Source organism: Chanos chanos, chromosome 14 (genome assembly GCF_902362185.1).
Source record: "Chanos chanos chromosome 14, fChaCha1.1, whole genome shotgun sequence".
Taxonomy (NCBI): Eukaryota; Metazoa; Chordata; class Actinopteri; order Gonorynchiformes; family Chanidae; genus Chanos; species Chanos chanos.
Window position 1 is genome coordinate 6,382,402 of NC_044508.1, and position 22,950 is coordinate 6,405,351.

Consider the following 22,950-nt stretch of genomic DNA (forward strand, 5'->3'; position numbering starts at 1 on the left):
TCAGGACACCGTGTAAACCAAAGAAAACAGAACAACAAAAGACCAGCAGAGGGGGTAAGTGAGGACAGAATTGTGACAAAAACATTGTTAACCTTACATCTAACAATGTGCAGTGGAATAAGGACATGTAATCTTCTTAAACAACTGATATAGAAAAATCTGTAAAGCAGTTTCAGTTCCTATGCATATTCTGGATGTGGTTCAAATACACAAACTACTGTATACACATCACTAATTGAAATCCAAACAACTGTAAAGGAAAAAAACAGAGAGAGACCATTTGTTATGTTGTTTTCATTTCTCCAAAGTGTTTCCATACATGATACACTGATAGAAAGAGACAGATATCTGGAAAAGAGACTCTCACAGACAAGGTTTTGCCGGTCTTCATTCATGTCTGTGGTCAAATATCAGGGTCTGTGGTCAAGCCTCGGGGGTCGCCATTGAAGGGCACAAGGGTCGCCCTGATGCCGGACGAAGGTTTTCCCAGTATTGACGATTGGACCTTCAAGACAAGATACAGGATTCTAATATAACGCTTTTCAAATGTCCATTTAAAGATGAAAAAATAAATATCATAATAAACTGAAAGTCTCTTTCTAAGCATGCTACTGTTAGCTGACACATTTATCGGTTCTTCTGATGTAACTGCTGCTCTCTGAGGTACCATTTCAGAGTTTTGTCAAAGGTGAAATTTGGTTCAAAGCAGGATATTTTTTTTTCTTAGGGTCTGGCATATTCAAAAAGCCCCTGAACATGTTTAAACATGTAGGCATCTTGCTTGACCAGTTCTGCTCAGAAAAGACATGCTTAAACACCGAGGCCCTGTCTTTCAGCCCAAACCCCCCCCTTCTGCTAATGGACGCTGCAATGCACCATATTAGTCTGTCAGTGCAGCGGGCTCAAAATATCCAAAGGTGTGGTGTCTGAATATATTCAGCTGATTATACTGAGAACCAAAATGCCAAACAGGCTAACGGGATATGCTTTGAACAGCTCATCTCGAATATCACATTGAGATGCTTCATGTCAAAATTAGAGTGACTGATATGGATACTTCCGTCTGTAAACTTTGATGGTATCTTAATTCGAACTCAAGTAAGTGTACCAAAAGTAAACTGGTTAAGAGCATGTCTACATGTGCATCAAAAATACGTGATGGTTACTAAGCTCTCAGATGCGTCCTTTTGCTCAGAAGCTAGAGTGTCTCACTCACTGCACTAAGGTCACTGGGTTGAGTATCGCTTGGGGGGGGGGAATCAGTCACACCATCTCTGTTTCTTTAAAACCACAGCACAGTTTTCTAAACATTGCGGTCGAGGCTATAAGCTCAACGCTGGATGCACTGACAGTTGCACCATGCAGAACCATAGACAGGGAATCAACACTGACTGTTTCTGCAACACTGAGGATTTCGTGCTTGAACAGCAGGAGACTCAAAGTAATGTGAGCATTTCTGTGCATTCTTACTTTGCTTTAACCCAGGGTTTGTGGTGTGTTGCCAGTGCACTTCCCCAAAGACCATGCTTCTGAGAGGCAGGGGGTAAGAAACCCCTCTCTGGTTCCAACTCTTCAGCCAAAGCTCGGATGTGGTAGGGTTCAAAACCACAGCATCCTCCGATGTAGCGTATGCCGGCGTTGTAGGCCTCTCTGGCATATTTCTGCATGTCCCAACGGTTCATCGCTCTACTCTCCAGTGCTGAAAAGAGGAACCCAGTCACAAACAAAATTATACAAAGAAAAAATTACAATAACGTATCAGAAAATTACTAGTCATAATCCTATTCACAAAGTTGCCAATCACTCAGGTCTTTTCATAGCATCTGTCATGTTTTACAAAAATTAATGAAAGGAGAAAGTACAGTGTAATACTATGTTAAGACACGTAAAACATTCTGAAACTCGTAAAAGTGTAGATGTGCGATAGAGCGCACCACTAAACCAATACGGGCCCTATTTTCACACAAACACAACTACATTTTTGTTTTATTCTTACAAAATGGGTACTCTGGGAGGCTAGTATAGCCCCTGTGGTTGCACTCTGGCGTATGGAAGCCCAAAGGCTGGATCATCAAATGGGCTTTCAGATGGGCTTCCTCCAGTCCCTTCTTCATTAACTTCACCGTTTTCAAACAACACGTAGGATCCAAGTGGCAGTTGACGCCAACGATCTGTGCACCTGGACGGCACATATCGTCAGCAAACAACGTTTATTGTCAGAGTATTTGAAAACAAATGAAGGACAAAATATAAAACGATACAACCTAAGAAACAAAAGCACCATTTTTATCCACTTTGCAAATGGTTTGTCCTCAGGCATTTCAGACACAAAAGGTCTAAAAAACGGTGAATTTTTGTGTTCCATTTTTACTTTATTGCTTTCACATGTGGAATATTTGAACCAGTGAAATGGCTCACACGCCATACGTGCACTTATGGGTCTTGTGCGTGTGGGAAATGAGCAGAGAAATGTTACCAGCTTGGACCAGCCTGACGGCACAGTCTCCAGGGCTGACTCCATTCAAGTCGCCCTCTGGAGAGATGCACAGTGTGGCGGCTACAGGCTTCCCAGAAGTCTTCAGTACCTGCACCGCCCACACCGCCTCTTCGCCATGTGCAAAAAACTGAGAGAGACAGCAAAGGCAAACCACCAGATGTCGATATTGAACCAGTTATCAAAGTTCTCTGGGGGGGTACCAATTACCTTTAAAAAATCATTTAGGTTTCTCTGAGTGTTCTGGGTCTGACTCTTTACTGTGTGTATACCACTGATGAACTGTAAGCTCATTTCATTTCTATTAATTTATTCATAATTACTTACTTACTACAGACATTCCATTTATTACTATGAGCGTGGTGATTGTAATTATTAATTATTAATAGGCTAATATCACTGTTACAAACAAATGCATGCAATGGATAAAAAGCAATATTTTACTTTATATCATCATATTACCATGTGTTAAAGATAGCTTAGTAATTTATGATAATATGTGAGGATCTGATTTAATGATTTAATTATGATATTTATCAAAGTAAAATGTAATTCAAATTTAATTTCGCTTGTTATATTCCAGGTTCTGGTGCATCAAGACCAACAAGTCTAGTAAGGATGGAACTTTACAATTAAGCAGCGACAAATTATGTTGAATCAGTATCACAGAAAATTCTAAAATAACATTGTAGCATTAAAGAATAAAATAATATTATGAATGATATTATTCTGTGGAATCTTACAATAACAGCAACATACTCAAAAACTCAAACATCATGAAGTCATGTTGCTAACATGGATAAACGAAGTGCAATCTTACTCAGGTGTAATAAACAGGTTGTAATAGCAGTAATTACCTCCGCAATCAGAAAATCAATATCCTTCTTCATGAAAACATCCAGCTGCTTCTTGAAGATAGCCTTCACCTCTTCCTCATTGCGACTGTTAACATAGCACGGAGTTTGGGACACTGAACCTGCAACCAGCGCATTCCCCTCATTGGCCACTTCCCTGGCCAGATCACAGGCAGCTTCATTTATTTGTTCCCCCTGGGAAGGTTATGAAAATGGCGTAGAGTGTTTCATTTGTATCCACATTTTCAAAAAAGACAGGCAAGCAGAGAGCTCATTGGCCTTAAGGGATGATGCAAGCTTTTCTGGTCTGAATCCACGTGAAGAGACCAATTACTGCTTCTGTTACTTTTTTCATGGCCATAAAGTGTGGTAAAAGATATACTTAGCCTTTACCGTGATATTGGTGACATTGCCGCTTATCTCCAGTTTATCATCACTGGAGTAAAAGGTAAAAGTCTCCAAAACATCAGCCCCAGCCCTCAGGAATTCCCTGTGAAGCTGTCTCACTGGAAAACAAAATATGGAAAAAACAAAACTCAATCATTCAGGCTGGTCCACGCAAATAAAAAATGCTTGTCATTCACTGTAAAATGTATGGAGTCAATCAAGTATAAGTTATAACTACTAACTGACAGACCAAAATATGTCAGTTGGCCCTAAAAAACACTCTAAATATAAAATATTCCCAGGCTTTCACCGTTATGTATAATATTTTGTACATATTATATGACTGCAGGGATACATATTAGCTACACATGCAAAAACGGAATCAGACTGTGAAATTATAAAATAATATTTAATAATTCACCCGCTTCGGGGTGCTCAACGACCGCCTCCGGTGTCCAGTGGCCAGCTTTCACGTAACCCCGCCTTTCGAGCTGCAACACGTAACCTCCATCACCGATAACCACCTCACCAGCATCCAAGCGTTCTAGTATTCCCTTAAAACAGGGGTGCCGTGAGTAAGTTTTAAGTACCCATTCTGTCTCATTACCATGTAAAACCGACCTGGGCCCTCTTACTGCACAATGTGTCCACTCGAATTCTAACAATCTCAGACTATCTACTCTCCACAATCGTAGAACCTTGGTTAAGTAGTCTGCATTGCACCAGACAAAGCCTGCATTTTTAATTAATACTAGCCTTACTTAAACAATATAATATCACATCACAACAAAGTCGAAAAGGTCAGGAAATAATGGCCTTATTTCAGCTTGGCTTTACAACGCAGCTGATTCTATGCAATAAAAGTTGCCATAACGGTTGCAATAAAATGATCGTGACTTCATTCGTCTAGCTCACTAGTTATTTAAATTCCGCACTAAACAGAGAAAATGTCACTTACTCTCTTCATCATTTACTCCACTAATACGTCTATCTATACGCAAAGCAACTGTTGCAATAACTAGCCTCCGTAACTGGGAAATTAGCACTTTTGGCTAAATGTAGCGTTCGTTTCAAAATAAAAGTTATCGCATGGGCACTGAACAAAAGCACCAAAAAGTCACAATAACAAATAGCATTCTTATTCAAAATACCGTAAAAGACAGTAAAGTACTTTACATTAAAAAATAACGTAAAACAATGAAATATGTATTGCAGGATAACACAGACAACTCTTCCATGCTTAATAAGGGAGTAATTCCAGATCTACATCCTTTCACAAAACAAGCAAATATCGAGGCCTGAACTGTCTTTGTAGAAAGCAGTGTTGAAAGGCAGTGTTAGAGTTAAAGTAATGAGCTACTTTTTTCTATTTACTCATCTCTGTAACACACAGAAGTTTAAATTCTTGTGTTCACATTCCAATTACTAACTTAATTAGAATTTTTCATCACTTGCCCTCATATATATTCTAACCACATAATAGCCAATTAATTACATGGAATACAAATATTGTACATATAATCAGACCGTGAAGGTTTTATAGACAAACTACTAAAAAGTTTGTCAGAGCTGACTTCAAAGAGAAACAAGATTTCTAGCAAAGAATTTACGAAGCTCTGAATTTAGCCAAAGTAAGGGTTTTGATGATGAGCTGAGCATGTTTCATAATGTGTATTCTATTTTCTTCTTAGAAAAAGTCTTTCTGGATGTGGCTTGTCTGTAATCAAACTACTTGACCACTGTATAGCTGTCACAAATACGGAGAGAGGCAGGACACACATACAGGGCAAGCTTTATTTCCAAGACAAAATTCAAATCCAAAATCACAAGATATTTTCTCAGAAATAATATGTGGCTAAAAATGCAACACCTCCCATGCATATAAAGGACGTGCCTCAAAAACAATAAACAGACAAACAACTGCACTGGCATTACTGAAGCAACCAATGACTACAAAAAAACAAAAAAATAAAATAAATGCAGTGGGATCATTTGATCAATTGTTAGATGATCTTTTAATTTCTCTAAAATGTTTCAGTTACTTGTATGGAAAGAGACAGGTATCTGGAAAACAGACGAAGACGAAGTGCTCTGTGCGTTCTGTATCTGCGGTCAATCCTCAGGCGTTGCCATAGAAGGGCACAAGGGTCGCCCTGACGCCGGTCGAAGGTTTTCCCAGTATTCACGCTTGGACCTTCATAGACATGAAGACAGGATTAGGATATAACACTTCCAAATACCAGATACAGATGAAAACACTTGTATAAATGAAATAAAGGTCTGCGCTACCACTGTCTGACCTATTTATTTGATGCTGTAAGGTACCTATTTATTTGATGTTGTGGTAAATCTTGCTATCAAAGCTGTAATTTGGTCGAAAGTAGGATTTTTTTAAAAATTTGTTGGCTTTAATCTCAAACATGTTTCAGAGGCAGCTGAATTTGTCTTGAGATGGACACGTAGTTATGAAAAGCATCGTGTAAAACCAGTTTTGCCAATGTATGACATGTTTCGCTCGTGAGGTCCAGAGTTTTTCTCTCAGGGGGCTTTTCTGACATGCCACAATATCACTACAGCGCAGCAGATGTTAGTCTGTCAGCGCAACAAGTCCATAGTGCGTAACATTTACACTTATTCATTTAAAAGATGCTTTTAGCCAAAGTAACTATCAAGAAGGGCAAAATACAATCCTGTCTGTGGAACAAGTGCCACAGCAAAGTTCAGTATTAGACCAGATACAAGTGCAAGAAATGTTGAAGGAAGTAAAGGTATGAACTACAGTCGGATACAGGTAGAGACAGTACTAATGGACCACTGGCCGGGGCTGCAAAAGTGCAGGAGAAGCATAAGACATGCTGTCTGTGTTCGTCCAGATGATTTTACATTAAACTGAAATGACAAAAGATGCTTCCAAGATATATCAGTGCTGCAATACTGAGGATTCTGTTCTTAAACATCAAGAGGTTCAAAGTAATGTGAGCATTTCTGAGTTCTTACTTTGCTCTGACACAGGGCTTGAAGTGCGTTGCCAGTGCACTTCCCCAAAGACCATGCTTCTGAGAGGCGGGAGGTAAGAAACCCCTCTCTGGTGCCAACTCTTCAGCCAAAGCTCGGATGTGGTAGGGTTCAAAACCACAGCATCCTCCAATGTAGCGTATGCCGGCGTTGTAGGCCTCTCTGGCATATTTCTGCATGTCCCAACGTGTCATTGCTCTGCACTCCAGGGCTGAAAACAGGAACCCAGTGACAAACAAAATAATGCAAATACATTATGACAATATATGGGAAAATTTCTGGTTATACTTTTATTCACAGTTCTTAATCACCCAGGTGTTTTCATGGTATCTGTAATACACACACACACACACCCCAACACACACACACACACACACATATATGTGTGTATGTGTGTGTGTGTGTGTGTATATATATATATATATAATTTTTTTCTAAATCTGTGAACAGGAAAGGTAAAGTGCAACGATATGATAAGACTGGTGAACTATTCTGACTCTTGTAAAATTACAGATGTGTGAAATTGTGGATCGCACCAGTGAACCTTTATTGGCCTTATATTCACACGATTTCAGTCTCTACGTTCCTGTATCCTGATCAGTCGAAGAACATTTGAACCTGGTTGGCTCATTACCTAATTATTGCTTGTACTAATCCTCAGTTTATTCCCTCATTGTCTCTGTGTATATATATCCCTGCATTTTCTTGTCTTTCACTTCGTGTTAGTACTGAGCCACGTCTTGTTCCTTGGTCCCTGTTAGCCTTGTCTCATGTTAGCCTTGTTCTCTGTTAGGCTTGGTCCCTTTTAGCCTTGTCTCATGTTAGCCTTGTTCTCTGTTAGGCTTGGTCCCTGTTAGCCTTGTCTCATGTTAGCCTTGTTCTCTGTTAGGCTTGGTCCCTGTTAGCCTTGTCTCATGTTAGCCTTGTTCTCTGTTAGGCTTGGTCCCTGTTAGCCTTGCTCCATGTTAGCCTTGTTCAATGTTAGCTTTGTTCCCGGCTCTCCCTGTTAGCCTTTCTGTGTACTGAACTGAGCTTGTTTCCTGACTTTAGATGTTGCATAGCCTAAGCAGACTGCATTCTGTGTACCAGACCGTGCCTGTTTATTGACTGTAACTTTGGATTAGAGATTTTCCTGTACTTGTGTCCAGTCTCTCTCCTCACTTTGTGACACAAAACAAAATTTTACTTAAGTCTTATTCTCACCAAAAGGGAACTCTGGGAGGCTGAGATAGCCTTCGTGGTTGCATTCTGGAGTATGGAAGCCCAAGGGCTGGACCATCAAATGAGCTTTAAGATGGGCGTCTTCCAGTCCCTTCTTCATTAGCTTCACTGTTCTTACACAAGTCAGAGGATCCAGATGGCAGTTGATCCCAATGATTTGCGCACCTGGACAGCACCGATCGTCAGCAATCAAAGCATGTTTACTTTCAGAGCAAACGGATGAAGGACAAAATATAAAATAATATTGCCTATTCAACTATTGCAGCCTTTTAGGTTCATTTTTCACCTGCTTTGTCTTCATGGACCATATGGCATTTAAGAAACAGAAGGTTGAAAATTGATAGATTTTTGTATCCAGAATTTTCTTTTTGCTTTAACAAGTGTAACATTTGAACCAGTGAAATGGCTCGTATACCATATAAACTGAAGACTCCTATGTCTTGTGTGTGCGATGTCAAATTTTGTGATGCCAAATTTTACGAAATATCAATGAAGTATCTTGTATAGTAACCCCAAAGGCATGTCTGTCTTATGCGTGTGGGAAATGAGCAGAGAGACGTTACCAGCTTTGACCAGCCTGACGGCACAGTCTCCAGGGCTGACTCCATTCAAGTCGCCCTCTGGAGAGATGCACAGTGTGGCGGCTACAGGCATCCCAGAAGTCTTCAGTACCTGCACCGCCCACACCGCTTCCTCGACATACGAAAAAAACTGAGAGAGACAGCAAAGGAATGAGAAAAGGCAAACCACCACATGTCAACACCGAATCAGTTAACAGTGAGGGAGGGCACTTAAATATACAACCTAATTTTTTTCTTGGTTGTCTGAGAATGAAAAACATTTGATCCCACTAAAAGCTCTTGGCTTGACTGGTATGTGCATATAGTTTCCTGACAACATATAAAAACCATGATGATCCAAGACAAGTGAGAACCGTATGGTTCCCAACAGATCACCCTTACCAATTACCCTAAAATGATTTTAGGCCTCTTTTAGTGTTTTAGTCTTTCCTGAAAGACTTTCCTGTGAGCTCATCTGATTTCAATTAATTACTCATAATTATTCATCCCACCTATTCCATTAATTACTATGAGTGGTGAGTGCTTTAATTATAAAAACGTTATAATCATTCTTATAAACGAACGCATGTCATGGATGAAAAGCATTATGCTACCTTATTTGATCATATTACCATGTGCTGCATGTAGCTTAGTAATTTCTAATCACACATGTGAGGACCCAACTGAATGATTTGTTGATTATACTTAACCATGGAAACCATTCTGATTCAAATTAAATGCAACTTATTTTATTACAGGTTCTGGTATTTCAAAACTAACAATTCTCAGTAATTATTCTGTGTGACTTTATTGTATAAATAAGTAGCAACCAATTCTGTTGAACCAGTATAAGAAGTGTTTGGATCGCATACTGTGATTAAAGAATATCAAAATACTGTAAGCTATATTTGACCATTCTGGTTATTTTTGAGTCACACAATAATAGGGACATAATCAATGAGTCAAAGATCATTAAGTCTCTTAAGTGACTTGAAGAAGCCGAGTGTATCCTGTGCCTCAGCTTGATATAGATTATGGGAATCCCATATGCATAAATAGGGTCCAATCCTACTCAGGAGTAATAAACAGGTTGTAATAGAGGTAATTACCTCTGCAATCAGAAAATCTACATCCTTCTTCATGAAAAAATCCAGCTGCTTCTTGAAGATAGCCTTCACCTCTTCCTCATTGCGACTGTTAGCATAGCACGGAGTTTGGGACACTGAACCTGCAACCAGCGCATTCCCCTCATTGGCCACTTCCCTGGCCAGATCACAGGCAGCTTCATTAATTTGTTCCCCCTGGGAAGGTTATGAAATTGGCGTATAATGTTTCATTTGTATCCACATTTTCAAAAAAGACAGGCAAACAGATAGGTCATTGACCTTAAGGGATGATGAATCCTTTCCTGGCCTGAATCCATGTGAATAAACTAATTACTGTTTTTCACTGTGACAAAATTACTATTTCCATGGACATAAAGTGTAGGAGGTCTTTAGCCTTTACCGTGATACTGGTGACATTGCCGCTTATCTCCAGTTTATCATCGCTGGAGTAAAAGGTAAAAGTCTCCAGAACATCAGCCCCAGCCCTCAGGAACTCCTTGTGAAGCTGTCTCACTGGAAAACAAAATATGGAACAAAAACAGAAATCAACCATTTTGGGCAGACTGTGAAAACTAGGAATAAGAAAATAAGAAGACATGGTCATTCACTGCACCATGTATAGTGTCAAACAAGTATAAATTATAACTAACAACAAAGATATCAAGCCTCAAAGAGCTGAAAAAACCACTCTCAATATAGAATATGCCCAAGCTTTCACATGTATGTATAACATGTAGTGCATATTAAATGTATTGTGTAGATTCATAATTACAATCATAAATGTTACACAGGTTAAAAACAAAATCAGACAATGCAGTTACAAAATGATCGTTAATATTCGCAACTTGCCTGCGTCGGGGTGCTCAACGGCTGCCTCTGGGGTCCAGTGGCCAGCTTTCACGTAACCCCGCCTTTCGAGTTGCATCACATAACCTCCATCACCAATGACCACTTCACCAGCATCCAAGCGTTCTAGTATTCCCTTAAAACAAGAGTGCCAAGAATAAGTTCTTTCAGTCCCTCTGAGAGGGCGGTTGTACAATGTTGCGATGCTTTGGCCTCCTTTACTGCAAAACCTGAAATAATAATAATAATAATAATAATAATAATAATAATAATAATAATAATAATGTTTATTTAGAGCCCAGTATGACTATTTATAGTCTCAAAGGGCTTTACATGTTTATAACAAAGTCAAATCAAAATTACATTATGCATAAGTTCGAAAAAATAGATAAGTCTTGTTTTAAAGGTATTGAGAGAGTTTGCCCCTCTAACTTCTGTAGGTAAATCATTCTAGAGGAAGGGAGAGCGGTAGGAAAAGGCTCGGTTGCCAGCGGACTTGTTTTTAACTCTTGGAATGACTGATAGCCCAGAATCTTGAGAGCGAAGGGTGCGAGGTGGGTTATAGGGTGTAATTAAGTCAGACAGGTAGGAAGGCGCAATCCGATGTAAAATGTTATATGTTAATAAGAGGACCTCTTCAGTGATTGCCGAGTCGAGCATAAATCCTAATGCGTTTCAAGTTACGTTTGTCTTTGGCTTTTTACTTTTTATTCCCCCAAATCCCCATATATAGTATACCGCTAAATCGGCTCCTGAGCACGCATGAATTTGTCAGAATGCCCATCGTGTCCCTGTATCATGTAAAACTGACACTGGTCTCCCTGCACAACACGTCCGTTTTTATTCTGAGAATCTGTGACTTCTCGTAACATGACAAATGAAACGTAAGCCACGTTGTGCTTTCTACGTTAATTCATTTATACTAAATGTCATAAATATTATTCCTGTTATGCAGTGTTTCTCCTGGGTATCCAAACCTCTGAACAACACTGAAGAACTGAATAAAGTATGGACTCAGAAGTAGACTACTGGAGCATGGAGAGTTCTAATGCCGTCCTATGAATTCCATGGGGGCAAAAACACCACCGTGATTGAATAATCGAGGGAATATGGTAAATTGAGACAATTAACCCATATTGCACTCCAAAGAATTATGATTTTTTTTGCTTAATACTGCGATCCCAGCCAGACAAATCGAAATTGTTTTTTGGAAAATTTACATTTACAATTTCACTGCAGAATTTGGTCTCTCTGGAGGGGAGTTGATTCTTTGCCATCAAAGTTGCAGCGAAACGATATGATTTCATTCTTTTAGATCTCCAATCAGCCAAGCGACGCACAAAACAGAGAAAATGTGGCTTACCTTCTTCATTGTTTACTCCAGTGATACTCGTCTGTATGCGGGGTGCAGGGGCGACAAATTTATGCAAACTCGCAGGGAGAGGGTGGGCTGGCTGTGTGATATTTTTCAGACATTATGTAATAGGAGGGGTTAAATAAGGTCTCCACATTGTTTACTGTATCGCATAACTTCCAACAGGTCAAGAGTTTTTTCGACGTTTTTCCAACGAAGAAAAGAGCACTTCGAGAGATCCTGTAGGTCATATAGGTTATAATCAGTATTTCCATGCATTTCATGCATCGCGGAAAGTAGGCTACAGCAAATATGCAAGAGATCCGAAGTGCCCACCAGCTGTGGGCGCAACAGCGTTGGATTCAGTGTTCAAACACAAAGTTTAGTTGCAATGTTTACGTCTCCCTCGACTGCTTCCTCAAGAAGGCTTGGTCCAATCGGCCAGCGGTTACTTATTTATTATTTTCCTCTATTTTTTTTAAGGAGCTATCACGTGTTTAGTATGCGATGTGTAGTATGTGAACTGGCGCGATTTTCACCGATTAGACATTTGACTTATCTTTTAGGCGGCCCTTTGGACACGGAAGCAGGTCCGTGGATTGGTGATTTGGCTGCAGTGTTTCATGTGCATGGTCAATCTGACGTGAGTTTGAATTCAATGCTGATTTGGTATTTATATTTTGCATTGGAGAACAATGAACCTGTCATATTGCTAGGTGATTTTCCCTTTTCTGCTACGAAAACTGCTATGTACAGTCAAATGTAAAAGACATCCTTACTGAATCCATTTAAATACTTAAATTAAAAAACCACTTTGAACCACTTGGTATCTTATTTTTGCATTGAATTTGTATTTGCACACAGACATCTTTCTTGGGCACCAGAAAATAAACTGAACAAAACCCTTGTAACACTGTATGTTCTGCTGTTCTATAGCACTGTTTCTTGACCTGCTTTTATGAAGTTGCAGGCTGAGTTGAACTTTTTACAGTGGTTGACCTGAAGTTACGCTCGTGAAAGGTCAGCATCTGAACTTCAACCTTTAACCCTGTCAAAGTGTTATGAGAATCCATGTGTCCTGTGACCCATAGATCTAAGCTGTGATTTAATCTCCTGTATTCATGTATATGAGCAGTACTTTGTACTTATAATGTCTTTTCAGAAGTTTACACAGGAAAATAATTGAGTGTTCTTAACTGAATGAGTTTAACTGATTACTTAACAATTTAAAAAAACACACATAGAGTAGTATGATTTGATCAGTTGTTAGATCATCTTTTAATTTCTCTAAAATGTTTCGGTATAGGTTAATCTTATAGAAAGAGACAGATCACTGAATAAGAGACTATCGAAGACAGAGTTTTCTGTATCCGTGGTTAATCTTGAGGCGTTGCCATCGAAGGGCACAAGGGTCGCCCAGATGCTGGTCGAAGGTTTTCCCAGTATTCACGTGTGGACCTTCACAGACATGAAAACAGGATTAGGATATAACACTTCCAATTTCCAGTTAATGATTAAAAGGCTTATATAAATGAAATAAAAGTCTGTGCTACCACTATCTGGCCTGTTTATTTGTTATTTCAAAGTAACTGAGGTACTATTTGAAGAACAGAGTTGCTGATCTTAGTATCCAAGCCATAATGTGGTCAAAAGTAGGATTTTTTTTTAATTTTGTTTGTTTTAATATCAAATGTCTAATAAGCAGAATGTATCCTACGATGGACACACTAGTTATGAAAGTATGTTGTAAAGCCGGTTCTGACAATTTAAGACATGTTTCAGTTACATGTTTTGTGAGGCCCAGAGTTTTTCTCTCTGATGGCTTTTCTGACAGACAACCATAAAACTACAATGCAGCAGATGTTAGTCTGTCTGTGACATAGTGCATAAGACATGCTGAAGTGCATAAGTGCATAAGAGTGCATAGTGCATAAGACATGCTGAATTCATCCAGATCATTTTAAATTGAGCAGAGATGACAAAGATGCTTCAGAGTTATAACGGTGCCTTGCTGGCACTTAAGAGCCGGACTTGCGGCACAATATAAAAAAAAAAAACATCTCTGAAAGGAAAAAGTTCATATTGTTTCACTAGCGTGGTCTATGTCCACTCACAGACTTGGTTTGTTGTTGGAGATGAGCCAAGATAAGGGTGGTGACGCCCTCTGGAATGTAGTAATGTGAGTGTTCTTTTCATTCATTTTCATTTACTGTACAGATATATAAATAGTTTTCTTTGAATTTGTGTAACATAACTAATAAGACCTGAGAGTTCTCTGTCTGCATCTTTCTTGAAAAAGAATTCAGGCGTGTGTCAGCATGTAGGGCTTAGGATTGTAGGGTAAAAAGAGGTACAAATTAACCCCCTCCCCCCAGAATGCCAACACCCTTCATTTTTGGGAAAACTTGCGATTCCCCTGAACAAACAAACATTCAGCTCCTACAGTTGAATCAGAATCATGTGTTGGTGAGCTATTAATTCCATTGCACAACAAACTATATTATCTGTTTTGTTGTTCCATGTTGTGCCTCCCTCCCAAGAGCAGGACTCACAGTGACAATGAAACAAATAATTACATTCCACGGCTGGCCTGGTATCATTCGAGGCTAAAATTCATGACAAGCAACATGGAATCCAACCCTACTGCCACCAACAGTATCACCCACAAGATTCAAGAGTGCCAGTTGTTTTGGCAGGCTCATTATAGCAAGGCCAAACACCCAGTGACTGGTGAGAGATAGAGAGGGACATTGTGTAAAAAATTTCAGAGTACTACTTTGGAGGTCCTTGAGGATACCATTTCTCAATAAGCAGCGTACTCCCAACAAGCTTGTTTGCCTTGTCTTAAGACTCCAAAGAATGAATTGATGAATTGAAAAAAAAAAAAACCAACCATAAAATCCTACATGTAGGAGGAGGAGAGAGGTAATGTAAGATTCTCACCGTGCTTTAACCCAGGGTTTGGTTTGCGTTGCCAGTGAACTTCCCCAGAGACCATGCTTCTGAGAGGCGGGAGGTAAGAGACCCCTCTCTGGTGCCAACTCTTCAGCCAAAGCTCGGATGTGGTAGGGTTCAAAACCACAGCATCCTCCAATGTAGCGTATGCCGGCGTTGTAGGCCTCTCTGGCATATTTCTGCATGTCCCAACGGTTCATCGCTCTACTCTCCAGTGCTGAAAAGAGGAAACAAGTCAAAAATAAACAATGTTATCAATAATGCATGATAATATACCATTAAATAACTAGGTTTAACTTTATTTTCTGAATATCCTCAGTCAGATCTTTTGACCTTATTGATAACATTTTATAAATCTCATTTAACGTGTCGAGTTAAAGTGCAGAGACTTGATAGAGTGCACCAGTAATCGAGTATTTGAGTCTTTCAAAGAAATTCCACCGGCTTTGGTTGTACAAACAATCAAAACAAATCTAAATTTTTTTCTTACAAAATGGGTACTCTGGGAGGCTAATATAGCCCCTGTGGTTGCACTCTGGCGTATGGAAACCCAAAGGCTGGATCATCAAATGGGCTTTCAGATGGGCGTCTTCCAGTGCCTTCTTCATTAGTTTCACCGTTTTCAAACAACACATAGGATCCAAGTGGCAGTTGACGCCAACAATCTGTGCACCTGGACAGCACATGTCAGCAAACAAACAATGTTTACTTTCAGAACATTTTCTAACAAATGAAAGAAATGCTATACAAAAGCAAAGGCCTCATAAAGTTTCACCCTGCTCTCCCATTTGTGCACCTGGTTTATCTTTAGGGATAAAATGTTACTTCAGAAACAAACGTTTAAAAACGTTGCATGATTTATCTTCACTTTTTGCTGTTTAATAAAAAATACCAATTTTTTTTTTGAGAAATCAAAGTATCGAAGTATCAACCAAGGCATGTCTGTCTTATGCGTGTGGTTGATGATTAGAGAAACATTACCAGCTTTGACCAGCCTGACCGCACAGTCTCCAGGGCTGACTCCATTCATGTCGCCCTCTGGAGAGATGCACAGTGTGGCGGCTACAGGCTTCCCAGAAGTCTTCAGTACCTGCACCGCCCACACCGCTTCCTCACCATGTGCAAAGTACTGTAAGGGACCGCAGAGAGGTCACAGAGGACAAACACGAAATATAGCCATTACATCAATGAATAAAGGTCAGGAAAAGTGATAGATACAAAACATCAAAGATGACTCAGTGATCCCAAGAACGAAAAAGCTGATTGTGCAACAGGCCCTTAGCTTGACATGTGAACATGCTGATGATGTGGGTATGGCCATGGACTTGCACAGAAGACTGATCAATTAGATGAGGATGTAGCCAACAGTTAGTTGAGCATTAGTAATTATATTAAACTCATTTTTAATTCTCCGTGAGTGTTCCTGTCAGACTTTTTTTTCCCTTGAGTCTCCATCACTGATGAACTATTTTATTAATTTCATTTTGTGCTGTTTCAGGAAGTAACCATAACAGAATTTTTTATCAGTTGAGTGATGCCAGGTACTTGTTCGCAAAATGGGTCACTACGTACTTCAAAGAAGCAGAAATATCTCAGCATAACTCAGGGGCGATTGAGTTTAATTTTAGGCATTCATGTGAAACAATTATAAGAAATATATATATACTGCTAAAACAAGACTTTTGCTTTACTCTGGTATAATATGCTACTTGTTAAAGCTGTAATTACCTCTGCGATCATGAAATCTACATCCTTCTTCATGAAAAAATCCAGCTGCTTCTTGAAGATAGCCTTCACCTCTTCCTCATTCCGACTTTTCAGATAGCATGGAGTTTGGGACACTGAACCTGCAACTAGCGCATTCCCCTCATTGGCCACTTCCCTGGCCAATTTACAGGCAGCTTCATTAATTTGTTCCCCCTGGAAAAGTTACAAACAAAGCATGTGTTTTACGTGGACTCATGATTCAACTCAAAATCACTTTCTGAAAGAAAAAAAAACCCTCTGTTTTTTATGCTTTTGAGTTGCGTTTTTTATACAGCCATAAAGTGTGATAAGAGATATCTCTAGCCTTTACCGTGATATTGGTGACATTGCCGCTTAACTCCAGTTTATCATCGCTGGAGTAAAAGGTAAAAGTCTCCAGAACATCAGCCCCAGCCCTCATGAATTCCCTGTGAAGCTGTCTCACTGGAAAACAAAAGACGGAACAAAAATAAAAATCAACCATTGAGGGTGAATTGTGCAGATAAGTTACATTGTTCATTATGCTAGATCCATTTTTGTTCATGCACCTGAGATCAGAGGTGTAATAATCACTAACTACACTTCTCCACCCAAAGTAAGTCATTAAACCCTGGGGAATACTCCAGACAGAGATCAAAACAGGAAAAATTACACAAACCAATGAAAAACAGAAATTAGAAGTGATAGTCTTGGTTTGTACACTGCCTGTCCCTTTGGATAAAAGCATCTGCTAAGTGAATAAGTGGAAATGGAAATGGAAATAGTCTAACCCACCTGCCTCGGGATGCTCAACGGCCGCCTCTGGTGTAAAGTGGCCAGCTTTCACGTAACCCCGCCTTTCGAGCTGCAACACGTAACCTCCATCACCGATAACCACCTCACCAGCATCCAAGCGTTCTAGGATTCCCTTAAAAACAGGAGTGCAGCAAGTCTGATAACATTTTTGAAACACCTTTGAGATGAACAGCTTTTTGAGATTAGTGAAAGACTGGAACGGTTTTAAGGGTGTAAGGGAGACTGGAAATGGTTTGAACTTGGAGGATAAGGTAACCTAGACGGAGGTTTTATGTGAATGTTTTTTCCAAGAAAAAAAAATGGCGAAATTGGGCTAGGTTGCTGTTCTGCATCTGATACCAAGTGTCTGAATTTTCTAAAATCAAAAGACAGGGTCAGCAATAGATTTGAAAAAAACTTGAAAAAGCTTTGATAAACTATTTCTGCCATGACAAAGAGCCAAGTACAATAAAAGAGGAACTCCATGACAGGGAATGAGTCATCACAATGGTTTGGAATGACTGCCTGTCTGTTCGCTATCCCAAAGAAGGATGGCCACAATGACTAGATAAATTTCCCACAAAGTGTAGGAGATGGAAGGGTAGCTGCTCATTTTGGTATGCCAAGAGGAGAACAGAGCTTTTGCAGTAGCAACTGAAGGGGATTTGTATTAAGCAGGTGAAGGCTGTCTTTCTCCCAGACTTAATTTATGGATTATAGTATAAAATGATCTAAGTGAAGTGCAATCATCCTAACTAGTTAATTCTGTGTAGCTTTCATCCTGTCTGACAGCTATAGAAACATAGCCAGCCAGTTATCTCGTTGTTTCATGGGATTCCATTTCTGGTTTGTCATATGCATAGTGTAGCACAATGACTTCTACAATGTGCAGCTCCATTTGAAATGAATCACCTACTGGCAGAAGACTACACCATACCATTGTGCAGCCATTACCAGTACAATCAGGCCATTACAGAGCAACTTCATAATACAGAGGTGTAGCAAAGTTAAATCTACAGTGGAGATGGCTTTGCAGAACTGCCTCAGAATTCCCAGATTTTCTCACTGGAACTGATTCTTCAAATATCGCAATGAAATTCTGTAATGTTTTCATATGGACTGCAAATATTTTGCAATATTACAACAAAACCTTTCTGATCTAATAAACCTGCATGTTGAAAAATGAAAAAAATCTTTGCTTACCTTCTTCATTGTTTAGTCTCTTGTTTTAGTGCTTCCCTGTGTAAGCAGACGTATGACGTTTATGTAACTTCACTCAGACAGATCCTAAACACGCGGCACTGGGCGTGTTATAGCCTTTCAGTTAGTGCCCTGGACTTTGTAAGTATACAACCACCCCACCCCTCCCCCAACCAGGACTGTGCCTAAACTCTGAGAAATTATTCATAAAGACAATACATCTCATTCCAAAAAAAAAACCCCCACTGTTGATATCTCTTGTCGGCTTATCAGTCAGTGACCAGGGTCTTCTGCTGATGTACTTTTGAAGAAGGTATTTAATCTCAAGTTTGCCTCAGAGATCCGTGACCTCTGACCTAGAAAATGGTAACTGTGAGCACTACAGCTAAATGGGTCAATGTAAACAATATATGAAAATTTCACATGGGGACATGTAGTCATATATGTGAGAGCTTGGCTGCAGTATTGACCATTACAAATAAAATGAAGCGGTTATATCTGGACTAAAACAGGTATTATCAATCCCAGTGTCCTTGGGTTGTACCAGCTATGCTGTTAAAAGTTAATTTGCAGCCCTGGGCAGTAGGCCACTATCCAACAGCCAAAATACAGGATCCAGACCATTAAAAAATGAATGCATCTAATCCATTGCTTAAAGTCTGAGTATTTTTCATTCTTAATTGCATTTTTTCTTCTATTTTTTTGAGGAAAGGGCTTCGGAATAGTGGTTCTTCCTTGGAAGAAAAAAAATCATCCATCCATTGGCAAGATAACGTTCATAAAACGTAACGTTTATATAACGATGACTGTCATAGTATGTAATGATGACTGTCTTAGTTATAGTGTTGGGTAGAATGTTATTCAGTAAAACACAGTTGCAAAATTGAGTCTCAAAGGTCAGTTTATTGTTGCCAAACTCAAATAATACAGAGCGAAACACGGCATCACAGAAACGTATTGTTTACAAGTGCTAACAGGAAGATTGGATGAAGTGACTGTCTTCTCACCATTCCCACCCAACCCATTCACTGACTCACTCAATCACTGGCTCACTCACTCACCCACATACATCATTCTTTTTCATCTAAAGCCTTTGAGGAAAGCAAAGATCATAACCTCAGAAGTTTCCCTTTACTTTGTCCTTGCTTTTTGTTGCATCTCCAGCAGGTGTTGGATCTCCTGCGCTGAGGTGGCCTCCTTGTGCTGAATGAGGTCAGCGTGACCTTTGGTGATCCCCCAACTTTCGGGTGTAGACAGTGAAGGGCATTTAGGACGTCCAGAAGCCGGTCTGATCTTCTCCCAATATTCACGTCGGGACCTTTGTGTATGGAAAATAAACAAAACAAAAAAACAAAACAGAACAATGAAATGTTAGACTTTTTGTTCCCAAGACAGCAGCACACTCTGCTCAAACTGAAAATGTCTCATATATAGACTACAGTTTTCAGGTTCTGACCTTGCTCTGACCCAGGGTTTGGTGTGCATCTCCAATCCACTACCCCATAGACCATGCTTCTCAGAGGCGGGAGGTAAGAAACCCCTCTCTGAGGCCAGTTCTTCTGCCACAGCACGGATGTGGTAGGGTTCAAACCCACAGCATCCTCCAATGAAGCGTATGCCGACATTGTAGGCCTCTCTCGCATATTTGTGCATGTCCCATCTGGTCAGAATTCTGGGCTCCAGAGCTAGATCAGAAGATCCAGTAATATTTAACCATTTATCAGAACCGGGATTGGACAATGTTCCCCTTTGAAATGCTTAGCATCAGTACAACTTTCTTCCAGTACAAATCAAACTCAACAGTCCAGGCTGTCCTCAGGAATTCTATCAATTACAGTTTTAAAAGGCAACATAAAGATGCCTACTAACACTCCAGGTCTCCAGGAGGTTGGCTATCCTCACTGAATTCAAATTTACATCAGAAATATTTCTCGTGTCCTACCAAACGGGAACTCGGGGAGGTCGATGAAGCCTTGGCGGTTGCAGTCTGGGGTGTGATAGGCCAGGGGCTGAACCATGTAGTGTGCCCTCAGCCCAGCACGTTCCACACCCTGCTTCATGAGCCTGACGGTCTCCACGCAAGTCATGGGATCAAAGTGGCAGTTGATTCCGACGATCTGAGCACCTACGAAACATCAGGTCAGTACACTCTGCGGTGATGTGAAACGAAGTGAAATGAAATGAAAATATGTCGACGGGGGACCTACCAGCCTTAACCAGCTTGACAGCACAGTCTCCAGGGCTGACACCATTTAGGTCTCCTTCAGGTCCAATACACAAGCAAGCAGCAATAGGTTTTCCAGTGGTCTTCAGGACCTGTACTGCCCATTCTGCTTCCTCAACATGTTCAAAGTACTACAAAACACATGATTTCATTTGAACTCTTTTGATGTCTTGAGAGAAATGTATGGCTTAGGGATGTTTTGCTTCAGATGTAGTAGATTTTTTTTTTTTTTTTACCTCAGCTATCAGGAAGTCCACATTTTTCTTAACAAACACATCAATCTGTTTCTTGAAGATGGCCTTCACCTCCACCTCACTCTTGCAGCTGAGATAAGAGGGAGTCTGACAGACTCCACCAGCAACCAAAGCATCACCCTCATTGGCAACCTCCCTGGCCAGGTCACAGGCAGCTTCATTGATCTGTTGTCCCTGTACACGGGAAAAAGGATCAGATTCAGTGTGGTGTTGCCATATCAGTCTGCAGTTTTGCCAGAGAGAAAGAAAGAAAGAAAGAAAGAAAGAAAGAAAGAACAGACGAATAAAGGAAAGAATGAACAAATGAAAGAAAGAAAGAAAGATAGAAAGAAAGAAAGAAAGAAAGAAAGAAAGAAAGAAAGAAAGAAAGAGAAATCTTTCTTTGAAAAGTGAAAAGTGTTATGGGCCAGTCACGAGTGCCAAAACAATGGGTGTTTTTTCTGTAGTGATGACGTGTCCATCTGTTATACCTAGCGTAGGTTCAGTGTGACCAGTTAAACATTAACACACTCACAGTGAGACGCAGGTTGTTTCCTCTGTTCTCCAGTTTATCATCACTGGCGTAGAATGTGAAGGTTTGCATGACATTAGCCCCTGCTCTCAGGAACTCCCTGTGCAGCTGACGCACTGAAAACCAATTGAATCTCATTTATTTACTGAGCTGCATTGCATTGCATTGTCTAAAACAAAAAAGGCAGCCTTATAAACTATTAACAGTCTGATCTCCCAGAGATTTATAATGGCTTGACTATTATCATAATCAGACAGCAAATGTATTTACAAATGTGAAAATATTTTATGGTGCATAGAAAAAGCACACGATTAAAAAAAATAACTTGCCCAAAATGCAATTAAAATAGCATTACAGCGACCTCAACCGTTTTATGGACTATAAAACACAACCATGTTTCTTTTTTTTTTTGGAACAGAAAAACATTCCTTATCAGGGATTTTCCGTGGGTTATAAAGTTACAGCATAGTTTGCATGTAATCTGAACCCAGGTGACAAAGTCATACAGTTGCTGTGAGCAACTCTTACCGGCCTCTGGATGAGTGACAGTGGCCTCAGGAGTCCATGGCCCAGCCTTCACGTAACCTCTCTTCTCCAGAGCGAACACAAATCCTCCATCACCGATGACAACTTCACCCGCATTCAGACGCTCCAGAATACCCTACACATAGGCATAATAATTCGGTTCAACAGAGTTTAATCTGAAAAGATAAATAATCTTAATCTGAGATTGCTAATCTAGGTAGATTAAATGAACACTTTCCAGGGCTCAAGATCCCGTCTTTGGCTGTTGATTTTTGACGTTTTAAACTGGCTGTGAAACCCTGCAACTGTGACTGAACTTTTGCGAGCGCAACTTGCGGCGTGTGTTTACACTACTGCGACCTGAGGACGTTGCGATAAACCCCTTGCTCATTCATGTGTTTTACTCCATATACAACTGTTTGACTCATCTGATAAACATGACCTCCACATGCTGCTTCAACTGTAAAAACTTTGCTTAGTTTTTCTGCCTGAATAATCCCTCATGGCCTCTTCAACACATTTTAGGAGAAAAAAAAAATAATAATCTGACATATTCCCACAAAAGGCACTCCTAACTCTGCTGATAATATAATATAATATAATATAATATAATATAATATAATATAATATAATATAATATAATATAATATGTCATATATAAATGTAACGGCTCAGTATCATGATACTTTGGGCAGTCATTCTTGTCAGTTACAGCCAGCACACAAGCTAACAGCACACCATTCTCCACTGATACTGACAGCTAAGCAGCACAAATCTGCTTGTTATCCATTATGGCTTAGAGATCACTGTAACGGTGTTGTAAAGACAGAAGTACTGCCGTATACCTTCTTGCCTGGTGCCATCTCTTCCAAGTTCAGGTGCAGTTCAGAGCTCTTTGCAACAGCAAACCCCACTTAGCCAGTG

General features: G+C 39.9%; 4 protein-coding genes across 6 annotated transcripts; all 4 read right to left on the reverse strand.

The window, feature by feature from the left end:
* LOC115827885 (betaine--homocysteine S-methyltransferase 1-like) lies at nt 1-4,702 on the reverse strand. The gene is made up of 8 exons (XM_030791788.1): nt 4,694-4,702; nt 4,157-4,289; nt 3,742-3,854; nt 3,352-3,543; nt 2,477-2,624; nt 1,997-2,179; nt 1,471-1,699; nt 1-505 (listed from the first exon to the last, which is right to left on the reverse strand). The coding sequence occupies exons 1-8, from the start codon at nt 4,700-4,702 to the stop codon at nt 424-426; spliced, it is 1,089 nt and encodes a 362-aa protein (XP_030647648.1). The 3' UTR covers nt 1-423.
* An 808-nt stretch (nt 4,703-5,510) lies between these two features.
* LOC115828085 (betaine--homocysteine S-methyltransferase 1) lies at nt 5,511-11,928 on the reverse strand. Its single transcript, XM_030791996.1, has 8 exons — nt 11,847-11,928; nt 10,487-10,619; nt 10,038-10,150; nt 9,641-9,832; nt 8,535-8,682; nt 7,954-8,136; nt 6,733-6,961; nt 5,511-5,929 (listed from the first exon to the last, which is right to left on the reverse strand). The coding sequence occupies exons 1-8, from the start codon at nt 11,853-11,855 to the stop codon at nt 5,848-5,850; spliced, it is 1,089 nt and encodes a 362-aa protein (XP_030647856.1). The 5' UTR covers nt 11,856-11,928; the 3' UTR covers nt 5,511-5,847.
* A 1,163-nt stretch (nt 11,929-13,091) lies between these two features.
* Nucleotides 13,092-18,602, reverse strand: LOC115827611 (betaine--homocysteine S-methyltransferase 1-like). 3 transcript variants are annotated; one of them, XM_030791500.1, is made up of 8 exons: nt 18,516-18,602; nt 17,313-17,445; nt 16,870-16,982; nt 16,521-16,712; nt 15,774-15,921; nt 15,283-15,465; nt 14,781-15,009; nt 13,092-13,295 (listed from the first exon to the last, which is right to left on the reverse strand). In XM_030791500.1, exons 1-8 carry the CDS (start codon nt 18,522-18,524, stop codon nt 13,214-13,216), a joined length of 1,089 nt encoding a protein of 362 aa, XP_030647360.1. In that variant the 5' UTR covers nt 18,525-18,602; the 3' UTR covers nt 13,092-13,213. The 3 variants fall into 3 exon arrangements, with proteins under 3 accessions (XP_030647360.1, XP_030647359.1, XP_030647361.1); XM_030791499.1 differs by having other exon boundaries at nt 13,092-13,292; nt 14,779-15,009; XM_030791501.1 differs by lacking the exons at nt 17,313-17,445; nt 18,516-18,602 and having other exon boundaries at nt 13,092-13,292; nt 14,779-15,009; nt 16,521-16,713; nt 16,870-16,976.
* A 793-nt stretch (nt 18,603-19,395) lies between these two features.
* Nucleotides 19,396-22,950, reverse strand: LOC115827356 (betaine--homocysteine S-methyltransferase 1). The gene is made up of 8 exons (XM_030791162.1): nt 22,872-22,950; nt 22,030-22,162; nt 21,505-21,617; nt 20,973-21,164; nt 20,720-20,867; nt 20,455-20,637; nt 19,969-20,197; nt 19,396-19,830 (listed from the first exon to the last, which is right to left on the reverse strand). The coding sequence occupies exons 1-8, from the start codon at nt 22,887-22,889 to the stop codon at nt 19,644-19,646; spliced, it is 1,203 nt and encodes a 400-aa protein (XP_030647022.1). The 5' UTR covers nt 22,890-22,950; the 3' UTR covers nt 19,396-19,643.

Excerpts from the sequence above, each read along its gene's own strand:
- LOC115827885 (XM_030791788.1), bottom strand. Across the intron at positions 3,855-4,156 it reads CGTTGAGCACCCCGAAGCGG|TGAGACAGCTTCACAGGGAA; the intron begins GTGAATTATTAA and ends TTTGTTTTCCAG. Across the intron at positions 3,544-3,741 it reads GCAATGTCACCAATATCACG|GGGGAACAAATAAATGAAGC; the intron begins GTAAAGGCTAAG and ends TAACCTTCCCAG.
- LOC115827356 (XM_030791162.1), bottom strand. Across the intron at positions 21,165-21,504 it reads GAAACAACCTGCGTCTCACT|GGACAACAGATCAATGAAGC; the intron begins GTGAGTGTGTTA and ends TCCCGTGTACAG. Across the intron at positions 20,198-20,454 it reads CCTCCCCGAGTTCCCGTTTG|CTCTGGAGCCCAGAATTCTG; the intron begins GTAGGACACGAG and ends CTTCTGATCTAG.
- LOC115828085 (XM_030791996.1), bottom strand. Across the intron at positions 9,833-10,037 it reads GCAATGTCACCAGTATCACG|GGGGAACAAATTAATGAAGC; the intron begins GTAAAGGCTAAA and ends TAACCTTCCCAG. Across the intron at positions 5,930-6,732 it reads AAGCCCTGTGTCAGAGCAAA|GTCCAAGCGTGAATACTGGG; the intron begins GTAAGAACTCAG and ends ATGTCTATGAAG.
- LOC115827611 (XM_030791499.1), bottom strand. Across the intron at positions 15,466-15,773 it reads GGTCAGGCTGGTCAAAGCTG|GTGCACAGATTGTTGGCGTC; the intron begins GTAATGTTTCTC and ends TGTGCTGTCCAG. Across the intron at positions 15,010-15,282 it reads CCTCCCAGAGTACCCATTTT|CACTGGAGAGTAGAGCGATG; the intron begins GTAAGAAAAAAA and ends TCCTCTTTTCAG.